General features: G+C 36.9%; 1 protein-coding gene across 1 annotated transcript in view; it reads left to right on the top strand.

Moving 5' to 3' along the window:
• Positions 1 to 22,876, top strand: part of HABP4 (hyaluronan binding protein 4) — a 38,998-nt gene that overhangs the window by 7,360 nt on the left and 8,762 nt on the right. The window contains exons 3-5 of the mRNA XM_004684913.2: positions 2,683 to 2,844; positions 3,059 to 3,127; positions 5,859 to 5,942. Coding sequence (XP_004684970.1) covers positions 2,683 to 2,844; positions 3,059 to 3,127; positions 5,859 to 5,942 — 315 coding nt within the window. The remainder of the gene's footprint in view (positions 1 to 2,682; positions 2,845 to 3,058; positions 3,128 to 5,858; positions 5,943 to 22,876) is intronic.

Raw genomic sequence — 22,876 nt, 5'->3', positions numbered from 1 at the left:
ATGGTAGAGTTATCAATATTGTTATTGTGAATTTACTATCTAATTTTCTAAATTAAGTAACCTACAGACTAAAACTTGACCAGTGTCTTAATAATGTCCTTTTAGAAAAAGAAGAACATTTCTGGTTCTAGATTCAGTCCACGAATATGCATTGCATTTAGTTGTCTTTAATTTGGAATAGGTCCTAGTATTTTTATCTTTTATATATTTGACATTTTTTTTTAAGAAAATGGGCCAGTTATTTTGAACATGCCCAGAATCTGACTTTGTCTATTTCCCTCATGGAACAAGGTGTATAATTTAACAGGAATTACAACAGAAATGATGTGCTGTATCCTCAAATGTACCACATTAGACATTTTTACTTTCAAGGAAATTTGAATTTTTTTGATTTACCATGTGCTATCAGGAAAGATGGTTTCCTTAGTTCCTGAAAAAGTACTCTTCTGTTAACAATGACTCACAGGATCTTTAATAAAACTTTATAGTCACTTCAGACAATTTGAAAAATTCATAAACGTATAAAGAAACTGATAACAGCCTTACACCTGAAATGATTACACATAATGCTCTGGTGTATTTTCTCCTTTTTTTTTTTTTTTTTTTACATAGATATATGTAGATACTAAGATGATAATGCATTTGAACTGAATATTTTATATATATGTATTTTTCCACTTGCCATGGCAGAACTCTTTCCGTTTTAGTTACAATATGTGGTAACAATGTTTGGGAGCATTTTAATAGTTCCATTATAATTGTTATTTGAGTATATTATAATCTGATTGATTGTCCCCATAGTCCTCCACTCAGCTTCTACCTTTTTTACTTTATAAGTAATACCGAGGGAGCAGCTTTTGTTGGGATTTTCCTAGATGAAGTTCTAGAAGTCCAAATCACAGGGTCACAAAACAGTGGATCTCAGCTGGGTGTCTTGTTTTCTATAAGTTCAAGCTTCAATGCACAGGAATATATAGTATGAAAAGGAACAAACACTGATACAAAATGTGGGAGCTATTGATAAATAGGGACAATCGCTAACATAATAACTTATTAAATTGCTCTATCACTAATATCTATAAAAACCATTTCTCTTAGCGCTTTCTCCAGGCTTAAATATATTGGGTCTTTGCTTATAAATAGTAAAAAATGGTTTTACCTTACATTGTTTAGATACCTGGACATATTCACCAGACAGAATTGTACATTATTCATATTAAATGATTTTCTGATTCAGTCCTCTTAATTTATGGATGTGGAAACAAAGATCTAAAATTTCAGCTGACTTGCATTTTTCATCCACTAAGGCAGAACACATATTTTCACATGGAAGCTGTGTCTTGGTGCTTCTGGAATAACTCAATGTGACTCAATGCAAAACAGCTACATCACTTGTTATATCTAGTCTGGGAGAGCAAGTACTGTTTTTAGTGCAGTAGAAATTTTTTTTTAGTTTTCAAATGATTAACTTAAGTGAACTCTTAAAACATAGACTATTTGGAAATTAGTCTGCCTCTGTCTGGACTTTTTGCTCTCTTTCTGGTTCTTTCCGCAGTGTACTGCCAGCCATTTAAAGTCAATTGTAGTTGAAAGAATCATTTAGTTGTTTTAAAATGTTTTCCTCTCATAAGGAAGCACTGATAACATAAACTGTGGTAAATATATTTAATATAGAATTTGCCTTTTTAACCACTTTTTATCCTTTTTTATAATTTAATTTTATTTGATATATATGAAATCATTCTTCCTTTTTTTTATTTTTTATTTATTTATTTTTTTTCTTAGGTTGGCAGTATCATTCTTCCTTTTTATACAATGCTTTCTCTTTTCAGGTGTAGTCCCTGCAAAATTCCCGTTACCAGTCTACCTGTGCACCATCACCATGGTCCCTTGTGTAAGGGATCCCTTTCCCTCCTGCTCCCTTGCAGAGTCTCTCTGATTAATGGTTGCCTGTTAATTTTGCCTTTTTAATTTACTATAATTATTTTTCTCCTGGTCCTTTTATTTGGTTCCCCTACATTCCTCCTGTAAGTGAAACCATCCAGTATTTTTCTTTTTCCTTCGGGCATTTTATCCACTTGTAAGTCAGGAGTTCAGTAGTCTTAATTACATTCTCATTTATGTGCAACCACCATCAACACCACTGTCCATCTCAGAACTTTTTCATCTTTCCAAACTCAAACTCTGGACCTGTTAAACACTCCATTCAGCCTACATTGAGCTATAAAATAGTATATAAAATTGAGTACTATGAAATAGCCACTCATGTTTACTTAATAGGATTGTCTAAAGAGTAGATTACAGGTATGTGAAGCAAAATGCTTGGCTCAAATATTATTTTCCCCTTTTTTGCTTGTAAGTACATCAGAAATAAAGCTTTTAAAGCAGGGTATAGAAGTTCTCAATCCTCATCAGCCTGTAAAAGAGAGGTTTTACTTTATAATAATGGGATTATAAAGGAGCAAATACATTTAGTTAGGGTGGGAGTCAACGTTTGTGTAAAGGAGACAATGGTTAGAGAGATGAAAATACACCAGAAACACAGATTGTTTTTAGGGTTGGTCTTGATTGCTATTACATTTTAAATAAATTTGATGTTTTGTCAGTATCTCAAAAAAAAAAAAAAATCCCTTAGCCCTTCAGTCCCATTCACAGTTGTTTATTACATTCATCTTTTCCTAGACCATTTGACAGGCTTGATAGAGATAGACCACTGAGAGGCCGTGGTGGCCAAAGAGGGGGCATGCGAAGCAGAGGAAGAGGCGGTCCTGGGAACAGAGCTTTTGATGGTTTTGACCAGAGAGGAAAACGAGAATTTGAAAGATATGGTGCCAATGATAAAATGTAAGTTTCTCTGTAAATGCTGTTTTTACTTTAATATCTTGGTAATTATGTGGCATGAATCTGTTCGTTATGTTTTCCTTTTTACATGACTTTATGTTTGTTACTATTCCTGAGGGAGCTGGTTCTAGGAAAGCTGGTTCAAGTCAGCTTTGCTGACTTGCTGATTGACTGGAAACCAGTTTCCAGTTTAATGGAATATTCCTTCTTTCTCTAGAGCAATCAAAACTGAAGACAGCATGGGTGGATGTGGAGTTCGCACCTGGGGATCAGGTAAAGATAGCAGGTATGCAAAGGTGTGCTCACAGTGACATCTGTATTTTTATTTGCTTTCTTAAAGATTATCAAAGCAGGTTCACCTGAGCTACATATTTCACGTTTCTCTGAAGTTTCATGGTGCCACATACTTGTGCTGCTTTGAGCACTTCCGGAGGGTGCTCAAATTCTCCTTTTTGGGTCATTCTGTGGCCACTGAGGAGAGTGCATCCCTGTTGTCTGCAGAGGAACAGGCTTGAGGTGATTCAGACTTCCACGTTAGTTCTTTTGTACAATATAAGATTTTTACATAAACTTATTTTCCTTAAGCTTTCTCATTAAAAGACAAATGTACAGAATAAGCAATTGTAATGTTTAATACAGTAAACATATATGTTGTCCTGGAAAGGATGAACGATTTGTTGAATGTGTCTCAGTCCTGGTTCCATAACATCTCTATCACTGTCCTTTTAATTTTGTTTTATTTTACTTTGTAGATAATTGGATAGAATCGTCTGACTTACCACCTTATCTCATACTGAATACCTTTTTAGTTTGCATTTGAATGTTTGCTCCAAGTAACTATGTACAGTGGCCTTGTTAAACATAAAAAAAGGGACTGCTCCCAGATCTACTTGTAGGTGTTCAACGTTAAAATAACATGCATCTCATGGCTCTCACTTCAGATGGTTTTGTGAGTTATAAAGTAATAGCTCTTAAGTGATGATAATTTGTAACTGAAGGGTTGTTGTAGAATAAGACTTAACTTTTTTATTTATGAGATTGTGATTTAGTATCATGAAAACAGAGTAGAACATTGAAACTATGGCCCTCCTTTGATAAATGAGAACAAAGCAGAGGTAAGAATAAGTGATGTGTTCATGACTGATGAGTCCAGTGACACAGAGCGTGTTGGTGTGGGGAACTGACTGTAGTTTATTATGCCCGTTTGAAGACATTGGTAGTAGAACTAGATTGATTCATGGACAAGATGCTTTTAAAATGGAGTGACTGAGCTATTTCCAATGTACTGGTTTTCTTAGCATTTTGATACTGCATGTTTTTGCTGAAAATAGACTTCTCCCTCTGCAGTAATTAAAAGGTATAATATCAAATACTGCTTTCATGTTGAATAGAAACTCATGAATGCCACCTTCCAACTTTCATTGTGAAGATATGACAGTGTTATGTGATAACCAAGCCACATTTGATTAAAATTTGTTCATTGTGAGAGATTAGGTTAAATGTGAAACGTCTGATTGAATGTGAACTAGATAAACTCTTGAAGTGTTTGACTTCGTTTTGTAAAACATGTGCAAACAGGCTTTTTTTTTTTTAATATTAGTATAACTGAAGTCACAATATAGACATAGGCCCTGGGCTATATCTCTCTTTTAGTAAATCCAACATTGGTGATATTCTTTCAACAAAATCTGCCATGATAAATCGTTTTTGTGATTTTTGAAACTTAATTGCTTTGTAGTTTTGGTTATATATTTCTGTACAACTCTAAGAACATTAATTTTATGGTTATTCATAAAATATAGGATGTTGGAGTGGGAGGTCTGATTTTTCTTTAAAACTGGTTGTTCAAGTATTAGAAAAAAATTTTACATAGTCTTTTTTCTTATATTTTGATTTTTTTACTTCCCTTTTTTTACTTCATTGTCTGTTTATGATTTCAATTACAGAAAGACATGTTTTTCATTTCCTTATGTGGCCAATGGAATAAAGAGAAATTTGAAATAATTAAGTGCTTCTACCATTGCTAGATTTGGGGCCACCTGGGTGCTAAAAACTCCCTTAGGCAACTGGAGTCAGTCTGGTGTATAGAAGGCACCTCTGTGGAGAGAGACCAACCTTGCACAGTGGTATTGATATCCTGCTTGGAGTGCATTTGATTTAGGGACTTCTTTAAAAGTAAAAATAATTCAAATTTGTGTTAAAAAAAACTTTTAAAAATTGCAATAGCTTTAATTGTGAATTTTTTTAAATTTAGATATTCAATTACTGTGGTTCAATTTATGCTTACTTCTTACAGAAAAAAAAAATAACTTTATGAAGCTTTTTCCTGAACTGTGAATGAAAAATACTAGGTTATATATGTCAAGTGTACTGTACTTCTTATGAATATACTTAGGTTAACTAAGCATTTTCCTGCAATGGAATTTCTTTTTCTGGAACTTTGCTTTTATTTTTGAAAAAAAGGAATGTTCCAATAGGATTGATGTTAATACCAAAAGGAAAAATAACAAACATGTAGATTAAAATTCAAATTGTTTTTCATTGTGTGTCATTACTATCTGTGGGATGTGTACTTAGCTGTGATATGTCGATTGGTGTCTCAAAGCCTATTTTTCTAGCATAATTATCACCAGCTTGTTTGTAACTTATTTTTATAGTGGAAGCTGTTCTAAGTTTGTGGCATATTTTAATCTATAGTAAGTCATTTAAAACTTCAGAACTTTTATAACCCCTGTTAGATTTGGAGTTGCCTAGTATAATTGAGTAATTATTGTAGTCCTTTATCGCCTGTTCTTAATTTGAGGCTCTCAAGGAAACTTTTAGTTCTCAGAATACTTGCACATTTTCTGAAAGAATTATGGGCATTTTGGCATTTTCTCTTTTTCATGTTATGTAAGTTACCTATATGTGTATTTAACGCCTTGAAGAATATTTACTTATGAAAACGGACACTGAAATGTTACTCTCAGGAATTAAGATGAACATATTTGACAAGAATGATTCTTGCTGCTTTTCAGTGATATGGAGCCAGCAACGCTGATGGAAGAGACTACAGTGGTGGAAGAGTTCTTGGGGTCCCCAGAGGAGGAAGCTCCAGCCAAGTGGGTGTATCACTCATTTTCTTCATTAGGTTATTGGTCTTTCTCTTAATGATTTCTAAAGAGCCTTCATAGAGCAGGAAGCTCAGTCTTCTGTCATATCACAGAGGATATATTTCTTAATGTAATAATGAATAATTGGACTAGTAATTAGTTCAAATAATCTATGGATGATGATTTCATGATAACCTGTGGGGTTAAATTAATATATTTAGCTCTTTGCCCACATGTCTTTTCTGTCAGCTGCCTGTCCTGTGAACTGGTGTCTTCTAGAACCCCTACACTTGCACTTTATTCCCCTCCAGCCATTTTTCTCCCTTTTTTAAATGTGGCTGAGATCCCTGGTCCATCTCTTGCATGCCTACTGAGTCATTAACCCTGGTGAATCTTTCATACCTTGCTAGTAAAAGCCACCTCTTATGTGACCTGTGGTACCCACAATCATCAGCACTGGTCACCAGCGTTCTGAAATGAGCCCACAACACCCCACCCTTCAATCTCTGTTTCTTATCTTCACTCTATCCCACAGTCTACAATGACTGGCTCAGGTGCCTCTTGTCTCCTCAAACCCAGATGCTCTCGCCTCCTTTCCCCTTCCCCTTTCCTGTCCACACCTATGCTACCTTTTTCATTTTCTGGTTACAACTTTGCCTCTATGACACTGAGGAATTAGGAGCCATCAGATGGCGCTTCATCAAAAGGAAAGGTGCAGCCCTGCGGCACCCACACGCCTATGTCCTTCCCGCCTGGGAAAGTGGAGACGCCATTTGTCCTTCCACCTCTTGTAGCTTTGGCTCCTATTTCCTATTTCCCAATCCTACCCCTCCAGTCAACACTTTATACATGGTCAATCTCTCTTCACCCTACTTTCTCACTTCGTACCTTGTTGAGAGTTGTGCGTACTTTTTCATTCTTCACTCATGTAATCTTCACTCTTGGCCTGGCAGGAGTCCTTTGTCCTTCTAAAACAACTACCCCATTTCTCTAGACCTAATGGATATTTCTGTCTGTGTCTTTCTTGACCACAGAACATTTGGCTTTATTGATTTCTTAATGAACTCTTCCATTGGCTTCTGTGATAACATTCATTCTTCTGATCTTCTGCCTGTCAACTCCTCCTTATCTTTCTGGTCTTTTAAAATGTCATCATCTTCAGGATGCTACCTCAGGCCTGCTTCTCATTCCCTAGCATATCTGTATAGGATGTCACGCACCCCTAGATCTTGAATTTTCACTTATCCACTGACTCCTAAATCTGTACCTCTGAGGACAATTCAGCATGGGCTCCAAGCCTGTGTACCCGTCACTTGCTGGATACCGCTCTTGGGCATCCCACATGCTCCTTGTACTCAGCAGGTTCAAGACTGAGGTGCACAAACCTCTGGCTTTCATTAGGTATTTCCATCTTGTTGGGAGTGCATGGTCATCTGGACTGTCATCATGGCTCCTGCAGGCTCCCTGCCTTCTCACTGGGCTCCAGTGCCTATCTTCACCAGGGTGGTTTTCATACTAGCATTCATATTGTCATGTAAAATCCCTAGTGGTTTCCTACCCTTTCTCTTCTCCTTTCCTGATCTGCACAGTCACGTGTGGTCTGGCCCTTTCAGAAGTCTTAAATGCAGCCACTTCTGTGCCTTCTCTGGATTTACCACCTGACCCTTATTTCATGTTTTCAAGCATGCCTTCCTTTACGCCCCTCCCCCTCCACACACTGCCATGAAGATTTTCAAAGTGCTATTTTCTTGTGTTTTTGTACCTCTCCCCCAAAGCCCTTTCACCCTTCACTGTTTACCTCCTGCTCATCCCTCAACTACCAAGAGGCTCTGTATCTAGTGGTTAAGAGTACAGCTACCAATAAGTATACTAGGTTCAGTTCCAAGCTCTGCCACTTACTCGTTTGGGCAAGTTATTTGATCTCTCTGTGCCTCAGTTTTCTTCATCTGTAAAATGGGAATAATAATAATAGTACTACATCAGAGAGATGTTAGAAGGCTTGTTTGGATATGTGTGGGCACATTGCATAGAGTGGTGCCTGACAGTGCTCTATAAATATCTGCTATTCTTGTTACTTCTTGCAAGAGAAAAATGCTAAAATGATTGATGAATGTGAAAGCTATTAATTTGCTATTGAAAACAATTAAGAAATATATTTAATGAAAGAAATAGATTAACAGCTAATATGAATGTTAATGTGACAGTGAGTTAACATAAATTAACAGTGTATATTAATATTGAGAATGTGTGTGAACTCACTTCAGGAAAAACTATATCCTGTGTAAACTAAAAAACATTTACACAGATTCAGGTTATGTAATAGAGAATAAATTATAACAATTCTTATCAGTAGGATTGATGTATTCTAATGTTCATAATCCATATTGGACAAAACTTTTCAATTTATTACTTTGGGAGACAAAATAATAGCTGGTGATTTGGTAGTGCAGTCTCTTTGCCTGCACTACCCAACAGAGCCAGCCACTGGGTCTCTCTGTTGCTCCTCTTTGCTGACCACAGTGCACAGCGAGCATCTAGTCGAAGTGCAGGCACTGCAAGGTGGAGCCCTGTGTGTGGGTAGGCTGGCCATGCTGAGCAATTGTTTCTGCACTGCCTTGCCAAACTAAAGTGACTGCTGGCATTGTAATTTTTAAAGATAACTTCAAAATTAGGCTTGTAACTGAAAAATACATTTGAGGATGGTGGTGCCTCTGATCTGCTTAAATGTCAATCTAATGTTCAGACTTTCAACATTCAGGCCAGAATGTATACTTGCTGTGGCCTCTTTAGAACTCTGTGATAGATGAATTTAATGTGTCCTCACTTGTCATCCCAAATACATACTCCTCAGATTGGACACATTTTGTTGAAAGTTACATGTACTGTGCCCTTGCTTTCCATCTTCTCCCTCCATCCCTACCTCTCTCCCAGCTGCTTTCACTGTGGAAGTATTATGTGTTCCTTGTCATGTGGTGTTCTTATATCTAAGAATACCTGTGACAACTTGTGTGTTTTTTTTTTTTTTTTCAAAATCTAATATCTCTAGTAAGTATTTGTTGTGTGCTAGGAACTGCTCTACATTCTTCCATGTCAACCCATTTAACCCTTTCTGCCCGTGAAGAAGATGGTGTTATTATTCTCATATTCAGGCATAAGAGGCTGAATAACTTGCCAAGAAGTGACAGAGCCAGAGCTTGAACCAGGTATTGTGGCATATTCATGTCTTAACTTCATTGAATGGTAGGAATGGCTAAAAGTGCCATTTAGACTAACTTGCTATGACCTGTAAACCAGGCAAGAGCTGCCAGCATCTCTGAGAATTCTTGTTCAGTTATATGTGGTACAAATTCTTTCCTTTCTTAAAAATACAGAACTGTTAAGGAAAAGAATATTGAAGAAATATTATTACAAAATAGCTACCATGTGTCATTTTTGTTTTATTTCCAAATATACTTGCTTAGACAATGAAGACTTTCATTATTTGATTTTCATACAGCAGGACAGTGCCCATTTAAAATTTATATAGCAAATTTCTGAGTTCAAAATTTATCATGAAATTTACTTCCCTTTCAGCACTTTGGGGTATTGTTTACATGCTAGATTGAACTTGCCCCTGTCAAATATTCAGTTAGGGAAATTTTACCGTGAGAACCCATTTTCCTTTATTCACTGCATACTTTCATGTATTAAGATAAAAAGCTATTTCTTGAATGGAAGTTTGGACATGTCAGTTAATAATATGCATCTTTCCTCTGTCCATATATTGACTGCCTTCCACTAAGCCTATTTCTCTGCCTTCTATTCCCTGGGTAGTGCAGAGATTGAGGGTGGGTTTGGAAGTAGAATGACTGGATGTGAAACTTGACTCTTTCACTTATTTGTCATAGACGTATGACTTTTCTGTCTCAGTTTACCTGTGAAATGGAACTATGAATTGTATCTAACCTGTGAGATTGATTATTATGAACTAATTAATACAGAGCACCTTGAATAGCAACCATTTGGTACCTGATAAGCATATAGTGAATGTTAGCATTTATTTCTAAATGAAGGTAATTGTTGTTAAAACAGTTCCATAATTTCACCCATTTAGAAACAAATATACCTATTTGTATATGGCATAGTTCACATGATAAGTGATAGATTTGACTCAAATCTATAAGCAAGTTTAATGAAACTTTCTCTCCAAGATTTTTAATTATGAACCAAGGACTATTGGAGACCTTTGATTTACTCAAGATGGAATGTTAAATATAGAATAATAGCAGTTATGTTGCTCTTATAACTGTTAGAAATATACTTGTATTAGTCCTTCCTGGAATTGAGGGATTAATTATACCTCTCTTCAGTATCCAATTTAAGTTAAAATTTTCAGTAAAACTTTGCATTCTGATTTCATCTAGATGAGAAATAGAATCTGTCTCATAGAACTATTGTAGAATGTATCAATCAGGTAGTAAAAGGTAATTCATATGGTCCTCTGTGCACACACCGTTGAATGAGGTGTGCCTGAGTGAACAATATGCATATCCAGTTATTCTAGTGCATGAAACAGCGTTGTTGAAAATCGGTTATCCATGGAAGTGTGGGCTTTTTTTCTATATATTTTATTCCATTGACCTAGCTCTATTACATTACTAGCATACTATCTTGATTACCATATGTCATTATAGCTTCGAAAAGAATCAAATACATAAACAGTAACCTACCAAGAAGGTGAAGGACTTATATAACATTAACTACAGAGTGTTATTAAAAGATTTAGATTATGACATAAGTAGATGGAAAAACATTCATTGTTCATGGAAGGGAGTAATCAATTTATCCCCTTAAAATTTATCCCCAATAAAATAGATTTTTATGTTGATTTTGTAACCTTCACTTTGCTATATTTATTTGTTTCTTATAGTTTATTGTTGAACTCTAGGTGTTTTTACACCTAGTATAACATCTGTAAATAATGGTGATTTCATTTCTTACTTTCCAACTTGGATTCCTTTTGCTTTCTATTGTCTCTTAATCTCTAATATTAAGTTAATCAGACGTGGTAAAAGTTCCTGATGTGAAAGGAAAAGTTTTCAGTTTTTCACAATTCATTGTTTTATTGGCTAGCCCCATTTTGTTTAGTTTGTATCATTAATGGTGGTTGAAGCTTACCAGGTATTTTCTCTGTAACTTTTGATAGCATATGATTTTTATCTTTACTTTTTTTTTGATGTGTTGAATTGGTTGGTTTACATATATTAAACTATGTAATATATGTATATATGATGTATGTGTGTATGATGATGTATTGCTTGATTCAACTGGCTAATATTTTGTTGAAGATTGTCATATCAGTATTTGTCAAGGACACTGATCTGTAGTTTTCTTGTGTTATTTATGTTTGGTATTGGTATTTGGATGATACTGCCTTACAAAATCTGTTGGGGAAAATTCCCTCTTCTTGGCCTTTTAGAAATAATTTGCCAAAGACAGGTTAAAGTTGTTCCTTAAAGGTCTGATAATGTTTGCTGCTAAAGCCATTTGACCCTGGGCTTTTGTTTTTGGGGAGATTTTTGACTATTATTTCAGTGTCCATATTGTGATTGCTATACTCAGTTTACTCAGTTCTGTTTCTTTCTGGCATAGTCCATTTTATCAGGTTATAAAATTTATTGACATATAGCTCATAACTATATCTTATATCTTTTGTATTTCTGTGCTATTTGTAACAATTTCTCTTCTTTCACTTATACTTCTGTTGATTTCTGTTAACCTAGCTAGCAGTTTGCTGATTCTGTTTGTCTTCTCAAAGAACAAACTGTTAGCTTCATTAATCTTTTGTATATAGTCTGTTGGTCTCTATTTCATATAGTTCCATTCTTTATTATTTTCTTCTATTAATTTTAGGTCACTTTTTCAAATTACCTTAGGTATACTATTAAATTGTTTATTTGGATTTTTTTCTGACTACTTAATGGGAGCCTGGATTGCAATTTAGCTTCACCCTTAATACTGGTTTCATTGCACCACATAGACTCAGTAGTTTCGGTAGACTTGAGATCCTTTTGATTTGTTTTATCTTTCCTTTTTAATCCAATTGCTGTTAGTAGAATACTTTTCATTTCCATGTATTGATAGTTTTTCCTCTTTTTTGGCATTGATTTCTAGCTTAATACATAATGGTTAGAAACGGTACTTGCTACGATTTCAGTCTTCATTGTTTTATTGATCATTGCATTATGTCCCACAATGTGATCTCTTTTGGAAAATGTTCCATGATAGTGGGTAAATGTGTGTATAAAGTGATTTTAGGGTGCTGTTTGTACATTCAAGATCATTGTTGAGATCTAAGTACTCACTGCTATTTTAACGTGTTTTATTTTATTTTGTTTTTGTCTTTATTTTAGACATTTTTTTTCTTTGCTTAAGCGCCACTGTCATTGTCCGTGTTGTTGGGTTTTCTAAAAGATTTATTTTTACTTATTTAGGCATACAAGAACTGGGGTGTAGGCCAGAAGTGCAGTGGGTGAGAGGATTCATCAAACAGAGTGCGGAGCAGAACAGACATTTTGACTGAAATGTACTGCTGAGGGGAGCATTGGATGAGGCAGGAGAGGTCTGCTGTGCCATGTGGTCAGCTCCCTGGCTGGGGATTAAACTCATTTTGCAGTGGATGGCCATAGCTTGATAGTGCTGAGACTTAACCTCTTGTGCCACCAGGGAAGCCCTGTCTGTTATGTTTTTTGTTTGTTTATTGATTTTTGTTTAAAGATTCTGCTAAGGCTAGTATATGATGCGCTATTTTTATGGTCCCATTGAACTATCTAGTCTCACACTCAACTCTATTAGGCCACATTTACTCTTCTCTTCCTCCTACTACTCCTTATTATATAGTTTAGGTGTCTATTCCTCTATATTAGTTCTCTTGGTTTATATTAACCCTTATAGGGTCCTCCCTGGTGGCACAGTGGGTTAAAGCACAACACTGAGAGGCTGGGGCCACTTTAGCATGAGTTTGATCCCCAGCCCCAGAGGTGAACTACATGACACAGCAGCCCTCTCCTGACCCGCCCGCTGCTACCCTCAGCAATGTACTTCGTGGATCTGCCTGTTCTGCTCCCCACTCTGTCTCTGGTGAAGCCTCTTACTGCCCCTACATCTCTGGCCTGTACCCCAGTTCTGTATGAATAAATTAATAATCTTTAAAAAAATAATAATAACAGTCTCTGTAGTGCTGCTTTTATGTCTGACTTGGTGTTGATAAATTCTTTTGATTTTACCTTTCATTGAAACTCATTACCCTTTCTTTCATCTGTAATGCTGATGTTGCAGGTAAAGGTTTCTAGGCTAGAAATCTGTTTAAGTACTTCGAATATACCCTGTTATTCCCTCCTTGCTTTAAGGTTTCTACCAAAAGTATGTAGATAGTGAAATTGGTATTCCCTTATAGGTTACACTCTTACCTCTTGATGCTTTTCATATTCTACCCTTGTCTACCCTTGTCATTGATTATCAACAGTTAAATTATAGTGTGCCTTGGAGTATGTCTATCTAGTATTATTTTGTTAGGAACTCTTTAGGCCTCGTGGATCAGGATTTCTGTCATTTTTTAGGGTGAAATGGTTTTCAGCAATTGTTTTTTTTTTTTAAAGATTTATTTGTTCATACAGAACTGGGTACAGGCCAGAGGCTCAGGGGCGGCGAGAGGCCTCACCAGAGACAGTGTGGGGAGCAGAACAGGCAGATCTATGAAGTACACTGCTGAGGAGAGCAGCTGGCGGGCCAGGAGAGGTCTGACACGCCATGTGGTCACCTCCGGGGCAGGTGGGAATCGAACTCATGCGGAAGTGGCTCTAGCCTCTCAGTGCAGTGCTTTAACCCACTGTGCCACCAGGGAGGGCCGAGCAATTTTTTTTTTTTAATTTTCTATGATTTTATTTTTCTCTTTTCCTTCTGGGACTCCCATAACATGGATGTTATTTCTCTTTAGGTTATCACAGTGGACTCGTGTACTGTTTTCATTTCTTTTTATTTTTCTGTCTCTTCTGTCTGTTACTATTGTCTATTCTGTTGCATTTTTTAATTTCCCTTATAGTATTTTTAAGTATATTAGTTCTCATCTGTTACCAATCTGTTGTTTTCCTAGCTTACATTATCCATTGTCTTTCTTAACTCAGCAATTTATAGTTGTTACATAAAATTCTCTTCAGGTATATGACATTGTTCTGCTTCTCTTGGGTGTCTTCATTCCTTTTCCTCCAGCATTTTGTAGTTCTGTCTCTTCATTTATTTTTAGTTTTATGAATTGTAATAAGGTGTTTCCTTTTCCTATCCTAGTAAATTGGCATTATGCCCCTTCTACAAGAAGCTAGATATAAACTAAGTATTTTATCAAGGATCTTAGGTGTCAGTTATTTCACAGACTGCTGCCTTAGTTCAAATGGCCAGGGCACTGGCACCTGCAAGTTAATAGGTGGAAAGGAATCAGAGCAGTAAGATGCCAAAAGGTCACCTCACATCAGGGGTTCAAGCTTCTACAATGTTGTGGGTATACAAAATGTGTGGTGGGGATCCAGAGTGATTCCCTCCCCTAGACCTACATAACTGATTAGTTTTGTGCCAGCCTCAACTGCTAGATTGTATTTGACCACTAGATTCAGTGCTGGGTAGGATTATAATTGAGACAAGGTCATAAGCTGTAAATTAAGTCTCTGCCTTTTGGCCATGAAGCCTTAAATTTATGACTCTTGCTCTTGTTATTAATCCTTACTTAGCAAAAGCATTTAGTTTTTATTTATTAAAACTAAATTATATTAGTTTTGGCCCTTTGTAGGAGCAGTGCAAGTATTTTAAAATAACAGCTTTTGGATACAAATAGTAGCCTTTTTTCAGAGAAGACACATTTGATCCACAGTGGGGCTCTCCCACTGCCTCAGGATCCATTTGTTTTAAACTAGCATCTTCAGGGTCAAATTAGTGCTCATCACTTTGTACCCCTACTAGTAGTGGACCCTCTGTCCTACACACCAACTCTGTGTACTTCCTTATCCAGCATTTGTTTGATCTCCGAAGTGTCTAATGTAGCCATGTGCCCGAGTTGTTAATAGCAGTGGGGCTCTATAGAGCCCTCCCTGTCGTGAGTTGTGCTGTTCCAATATCACAGCAACCACAGTTCAGTTATAGTCTTGTTACCCCTTCCCCAGGGCTGTTCTTCCTGATACATGGAGAAGTTAATGTGCTTACCATTCAGAGGTTGTTGACTTTGTTCTGCTGCAATTTAGAGTGGATATACAAAAGAGGTGAACTCAAGAATTTTCACTCTACTGCCATCTGGAGTGTTTTAATATTTGTACTTTTACAACATTTTTATTTAAATGAAAAGTTTCAAATACAGCAATGTTCAGAGAACTTCACAATAAATAACTGTCTATAATCCATCACCCGAAATTATGTAAGATCTATAGTGAAACATATAAAAATTCACTGTTTTGTAGAAATCAAGCTCCTGTCAAGCTTTTAATATAAGCCAGAGTTCCAAGTATCCATTAACAGTAGGAGCAAACACCCGAGGATAAGGCACCTGCTAGAAAAGAAAATAGAACAATCCCTGCCACGTGAGCCCATATCAACAATTGTGCCAATTGCTGCATCGAGTGATCAAATACAACCTGGAAGCTGACTCACGACTATAGGAGACACTTAGACTAAGGAGCTGGCCTAGAGGAGATCACTGTGGATCCCTACCACATTTCCTTTGGCACCCACAGCACAGCAAGAAGTTTGAGTCTCTGATGCTTCCTGGAGGTGGTCGTTCAGAATCCTACTACTCTGGTCCCGTTTAACCTACACCCCTTGCTGGCATCAGTTTTCTAATTATTTCTGCAGATGCAAGGGCAACTTTGTTCCTATTATGACCCATGGAAAATAAAAATGAAGAGACAAAAGAGTATATCACAAATGTTGGAGAAAAGGGTTGTGAAAGGAGTCATTATCCTGCAGAATGGCAGATCCTAACTGAAGAGGAGTACACAGTTACAGTTACACTTATGGAACTCAAAACAGCAATAGAGGATATAAAACAGTAACAGAATAAAGATCAAGGAAACTTGATGCCGTACAATGAAAAGTACCATAGCTAAGAAATACTATAACCAAATTTAAAAAATAACCTCAACAATAGAAAGATGTAGTCAAGAGAATTAATGAACTCAAAAAACACAATATTGGAAAACATATAAATAAAACAGAGAAAGAATAAATGAAAATGTTGTGAGAGCCCATTGGGATAATCTAAAGAGAAATAACATCCATATCATAGCGGCCTTTACCCTGTGAGATTAACATTCAAAAGGGAAATAAGAAATTTAACTGAAAAAAATATGAAAGAATAAATCAATTTTATGTCACACATGAAAGAAGCACTAAAGGGGTTATTACAAAGCAACAGAACAATGAAGATAGAGGTAATAGATACCTAAATCATATGACATGGAAGAAGATGGGAGGAGAATAATAATGTGGACCATCAGAATGAGGTGAAAACAGACTGTCCTCTCCATCACACAAATAGTTCTTCACAGACTAACCTTAGCAGGACCTACAGGTAAATGACATGATAGAAGTAACACATAGAACAATGGCAATGGAACCTGAACAAAACAAAAAGGAAGACCTCAAAAAATATAAAATATAAAGACAACACAAAAAAACCCCAAAACATTAGGAAAAAAAAAAAAAAAGACCATGGCACTTAAGTCACAGTAGGTAAATGAAATTAAATGGCTTGAATCAAAAAATGTAGGTAGAGTAACAGTGGATTGCAAAACAAAGTTTTGTTTATAAGAAACCCATTTTACCAACAAAGGCAAGTACAGACTTAGAGTTAAAGGCTGGGAGACAGTCCTGCAAGCAAGTGGCAATATCAAAAATATCAGAGTCAGGACCTCTGTGGTGGTACAAGAGAATAAAGCATAGCACTATGAAGCTATCTGCAGCCATGCAGCACAACTTTAATCCCTGGCATAGGAGGTGACCTTATATGGCACAGCAGACCCCTCTGTCTCTCCTGCTGCCCCCCTCAGCATGTATTTCAGTCAATCTACCTGTTCTGTTCCCTACTCCGTCTATGGGGAATACTTTCACTCCCTTCCCCACATCTTTGACCTATACCTCAGTTTTTGTATGCAGTAATCTTTTTTAAAAAATCAGAAACAGAAATATTAGATAAAATATATTTCCAACTTAAAGAAATAGGAGATTGAGATGGACAATATATGAGTATGGGCATAATACCAAGAAAAAACAATAACAACCACATATACTTTGAATGATGCAGTGCTATATAACAACACGGTAATACTAGGGGATTTTAATGCTTAGTTTACGACTGTGGATAGATCAATGTGACAAAAAGTAAAGAAGCAGTAGTACCCTTAACTGAGAAGCTAGACCAAATAGGTTTAACAGACATCTACAGAAAATCTCCCCAAATCACTGCATACACACTTTTTTGAAGTACTCTTGGGACATTTTAAAAAATAGGCCATATCGTGGGACACAAATCAATTGTCAATAAAACTATGAAGATCAAAATTATACTGAATACTCTGACTATAATGCCTTAAAGTTAGAAATCAACTAAAAGAAAATGAAATCAGTAGAAACTATAAGTATATGGAGACTAAACATTATGCTGCTTAATAACTATTGAATAAAAATGGAAATTAAACCAGAAACAACCTTAAGACAGACAAAAATGGGGATACATAGGAATGTATCTATGAACAAATGAATCAATGGAATGCAGCAGTGGCAGCCTGGAAAGGGAAGATAATTGCAATACAGACCCATTTTAAGAAGAGAAATCCCAAGTAACTAATCCAATACTTTTTTAAAAAAATTATTTATTTATTTATGCATATAGAACTGGGGTACAGGCCAGAGATGCAGGGTCAGTAAGAGGATTCATCAGAGATAGAGTGGGAAACAGAACAGGCAAATCAACTAAGTACACTGCTGAGGGGAGCAGCTGGTGAGACAGGAGAGCTATGCCAAGCCATGTGGATCACCTCCAGGGCCTGGAATCGAACTCATACTGAAGTGGTTGCTGCTACCTTATAGTGCTGCATCCTGACCTGTTGCACCACCAGAGAGCCAACTAATCCAGTACTTTTAAAGCAACTTGGAAAAGGAACAAAGTCCAAATAATTAGAAGGAAATAGTAAAGATAAGAGTAGAAATAAATGAAATAAAGGTCAAACAGATTATACAGAAAAATTAATGAAACCGAGTTGAGTGTTTGAGAAGATAAAATAGGCCACCTTTTTAAACAAAGAACAGGACAGAGAAAACATTGGTGAACAGAATCAGAAATAAGCCTGGAGTGATTCAATAATGCAGAGAATCATAAAGATCACCATGACCACCCTCAATGTCAGTAAATTACTCTGACCAATTCTGTGCCAATAAGTGCAAATAAATCTAGATCTGTTTAGTGTACTAAGATTAATTCAGGAAAACAGCAGTTGAACACACTGATTAATAGGAGGAAAATTAAAATTTTATTTAGCAATGAAGTCTTCCCAGAATAAAAAAGTCCAAGACCAGATAACTTTAAATAAGAGCTTATGTTTAAAGGTTGTTTTTAAATATCCAAGAAGAGGAAATGCTCTATATTGTATTTTACAATGCCAACATTATCCTAATACCCAAACCAGGTAAAGACAGCAGAAGAAAATTAATAGACCATTCTCTAATGAAAAATCAACTAGTACATAAAATTCAACAGCATTTTTTTTTAAAGATTTATTTATTCATACAGAACTGGGGTACAGGCCAGAGATGCGGAGGGTGAGAGGATTCACCAGGGACAGAATGGGGAGCAGAACAGGCAGATCGACGAAGTACACTGCTGAGGGGAGCAGCGGGCGGGTCAGGAGAGGTCTGCCACGCCATGTGGATCTCCTCGGGGCAGGCGGCAATCGAACTCATGCTGAAGTGGCTTAAGCTTCTTAGTGCAGTGCTTTAACCCGCTGCGCCACCAGGGAGGGCCCTCAACAGCATATTTTAAGGATTACACTTAATGATCAGGTGGGGTCTATCCATAGGTGTGTGAGGATGATTTATTAGATGTAGTCGGTGTAATCGATATAAATCAAAGATAAAAATGAGATGCATTATACTTCCAAAATACAAACAACTGCCTCTATAAGCTTTTTAAAAATCGTATGATCTCAGTAATTGCAGAGAAAGCATTTGATAAGATTTAGTACCCTTGTCTGACAGAAGCTTTAAGCAAGATGGGACTAGAGGGAACCTTCCTCAATATAATAAAAGATCATATAGTCAAACAGCAACATAATACTTGATGGTGAACAACTGCAAGCTTTTCCCTTAAGATCAGAAACAAGGCAAGGATGCCCATTGATACCACTTCTATTTAACTTATTAGGGGTTTTAACCAAAGCTGACAGAAGAAAATGAGAAATAAAGGGAATTCAAATCAGAAAAGTGAAAATATCACTATTCGCAAATTATACGTTTATGTGTACATATATAGTCTAATAAGTCCACTGAAAAGTTATTAGAAACAATAGATGAGTGTAGTGAAGAGTCAGGTTACAAAATAAACATCTGAGAATCTGTAGCTTTTTTACTTCCAGTGAACAAGAAGCAAAATATATCAAGAAGATAAAAAGTTTATAATTTCGGGCCCTCCCTGGTGGCGCAGCGGGTTAAAGCACAGCACTAAGAAGTTAAAGCCACTTCCACATGAGTTCGATTGCCGCCTGCCCCGGAGGTGACCACATGGTGCGGCAGACCTCTCCTGGCCCGCCCGCTGCTCCCCTCAGCAGTGAACTTCGTCGATCTGCCTGTTCTGCTCCCTGCTCTGTCTCTGGTGAAGCCTCTCGCCGCCCCTGAGCCTCTGGCCTGTACCCCAGTTCTGTATGCACAAAAAAAAAAAAAAAAAAAGTTTATAATTTCGATTGAAAGGATTATCTTTGGATCAACCCAAGAAGGTAAATATTCAATGAGAACTATAAAACGTTGTTAAAGAAACTTAGTGACATGAGATGAAAAGACAGCTTATACTCATGGATAATGAGAATCAATATAATCAAAATGACTACTGTACCTAAAATGATATGTAATATAGTCTCCACAAGATAACAGCTGTATTCTTCAAAGGAATTGGCTTAAAAAAAAATTGAAATTTATTTGGAGCCACCTAACACCTCATGTTACAAAAGCTGTCTTAGGAAAAAGGAAGAAAAATAGATGTATCGCAATACTTGATGACAAATTTTATTATTTAACAATGGTGCTAAAATCAGTATGGTATTAGCACAAAAAATAGATACATGAAATCAATGGAGAGAATCAAATGCCCAGAAGTAACTCCACATTCATAACAACACCTAATCTATAATAAAACAATTATTGCCATACTATGGAGAAAGGATAGCTTCTAATAAATGGTGCAGGGAAAATTGAAAAGTCACATATAAAAGAAAGAAGTTAGGTCACTATAAAAATTTAGATACAAGACCTAAGAAATAAATACATAGAAGAAAACATTGGTGATCTACTCCATGACATCAACTATAAAATGTTTTTTGGAGACTCAAAATCTTACGACAAGGGAAATAAAAACAAATTGAATTACCTTGAGCCAAAAGCTTTTACACACTAAAAGAAAATGTAAGATTAAAAAAATCAGAGAATGGTAGACAATATTCACACAATATATAGTTGATAAAGTATATTAAAAACTGAAAGAATTCAGCAACTAGAGTATTGAAAAGGCTACTCTGAGCTGACAACTTCCAAGAGACCAAAGTGAGCAGCATGAAACTGATGGAGGAGCGGCACTTGATGGGGGTGTTGTACAGGTGCACATTGCCCCTCCCCTGCACACCCAATAACTAATCTCTGATGTCCAGCTAGCTGGAAGAAGTGGAAAGGCCTGAGGCAAAGAGGGGAGGTCCCTCAGCCCTGCAATTACTTCACTTCTGTTTGCAGAATTCCACCACAGAGCCTGTGAGACACTGTTGTTAAGCCTCCAGCTGGCTAAGTGTTCCGAGGAGCACGTGGCACCTGTGTCATCCCAGCAGGCCACCTGGCTTTCACCTTTTCATGGAAACCCAGTGACAATTTAAATAGTTCCAGAACTCCACAAATCTGAAGATGACTCATTTATTTAGGCCTCCGAAAGTATCTTAACAAAGTCCTTTATGAACCAAGTTGATACTACTCTCAAAAGCCTTCTCTCACCTGGAAAAGTCCAACTGATAACTTCAGAAAGAAGTCTGTTCATTGTTTTGGAGTCTTACGTGACCAGGAACCCACATTTTCCAGCTGCTCAGTGCCATCAAGAAAGGAGTATCCCTGCTTCATTCTCTGCCCAGGGCCAAGGCGCTGCACTTTTTCCTTGCCAGTCAGATAGAATCCACCCTCCTTTAAAATGACTCAGTTTCCACAGTTGTAACTGATTACAGTGGTGTTGGCAAGATGGAGTGGAGACAAAGTTAGAGCGGCTGAAGGAGTGGGACCGTGTCTGTCACTTGTGGGCACCCCGGTTACCTTTTTTATTTTAAAGTATTATTTATGCATACAGAACTGGGGTATAGGCCAGAAGTGCAGGGTTGGTGAGAGAATTCACCAGAGACAGAGTAGGGAGCAGGATAGGCAGATCATTGAAGTACACTGCTGAGGGGAGCAGCAAGGAGACAGAAGAGGTTTGCTGCGCCATGTAGGTTAACCTCCCCCGCCTGGCCAGGGATCAAATTTGTACTTGAAGGGCTTGCGGCTAGCTTCACAGTGCTGTGCTTTAACCCACTGCGTCACCATGGAGGCCCCCTCTTGTTACCTTTTGTTGTATTTTTAAATCAAGTTTGAAATGCTGTGACTTTTTGTCATAAAGACCTGAGACTACAAAAAAGCCAATGTAATAAATGGGCAACAGATTAGACAGTTTTCCAAAGAGGATATCCAGAATGCCAGTAGACAAAAAGTGTTCATCATTGCTCCTAGTTAAGAGAAATGCAGGTTAAAACCACGAGGTATCACCTCCTGTGAGAATGGCTCCAACAAGAACTAGAGAGAGTGTGGAGAAAGGAATTACTGTTATATTGTTGGTGGGGATGTTAACCGGTGCACCCATTATGAAAAGCAATCTGGATTTACCTTCTCAAACTAACAGTGGAAAAACTGTAGACCCAGCGATCCTACTCTTGGGCATCTATCTAACAAAGAATATGAAACCATCAGAACAAAAAATGGTATGTTCTTCAACATTCACAGCACGGTTAATTACAGTGGCTGGGATATAGAAGCAGCCTTAATGTCTGTCTTTGGGTTATTGGACCAAGAAGTGGTAAATCCATAATGTGGAATACTATTCAACCATAAGGAAAGATGAAACGTAGCCATTTTCAACTAAATGGAGGATGTTTGAGAGAATAATGTTTAGTAAAACAAGTCAAAATGATAAAATCAAGTACTGGGCATTCTATAATATGTGATTTGATAAAGCAAGTTACATGGGAAAACTAGTAGATGTTAGTAAACACCATGAGGGTTCTGAGGTTAAGAGGGTTGGGGGGTGGTTGGAAGGCGACAAGAGATTATAGATACTGGTGAGGGGGGGAAACTTAAAAAATATAGCAGTCTATGGTGGGAATGCAAACTAGTACAACCACTATGGAAAACTGTAGGTTCCTCAAACTGCTAAACGTAGAGCTTCCATATGACCCAGCAATCCTACTCCTAGGTATCTACCCAAAAGACACAAAAACACTGATTGAAAAAGATACCTGCACCCCCATTTTTATTGCTGCTTTATTTACAATTGGAAAGACATGGAAACAATCCAAATGCCCAAAAGTAGATGACTGGATTAAAAAGATGTGGTACATATATACGACGGAATATTACTCAGCAACCAAAAAAACAACAAC

Source organism: Condylura cristata, unplaced genomic scaffold, assembly GCF_000260355.1.
Source record: "Condylura cristata isolate star-nosed mole 26May11 unplaced genomic scaffold, ConCri1.0 scaffold00017, whole genome shotgun sequence".
Classification (NCBI taxonomy): domain Eukaryota; kingdom Metazoa; phylum Chordata; class Mammalia; order Eulipotyphla; family Talpidae; genus Condylura; species Condylura cristata.
Note: the sequence above shows the minus strand (reverse complement) of the source record. Positions and strands in the feature narration are given on the sequence as shown.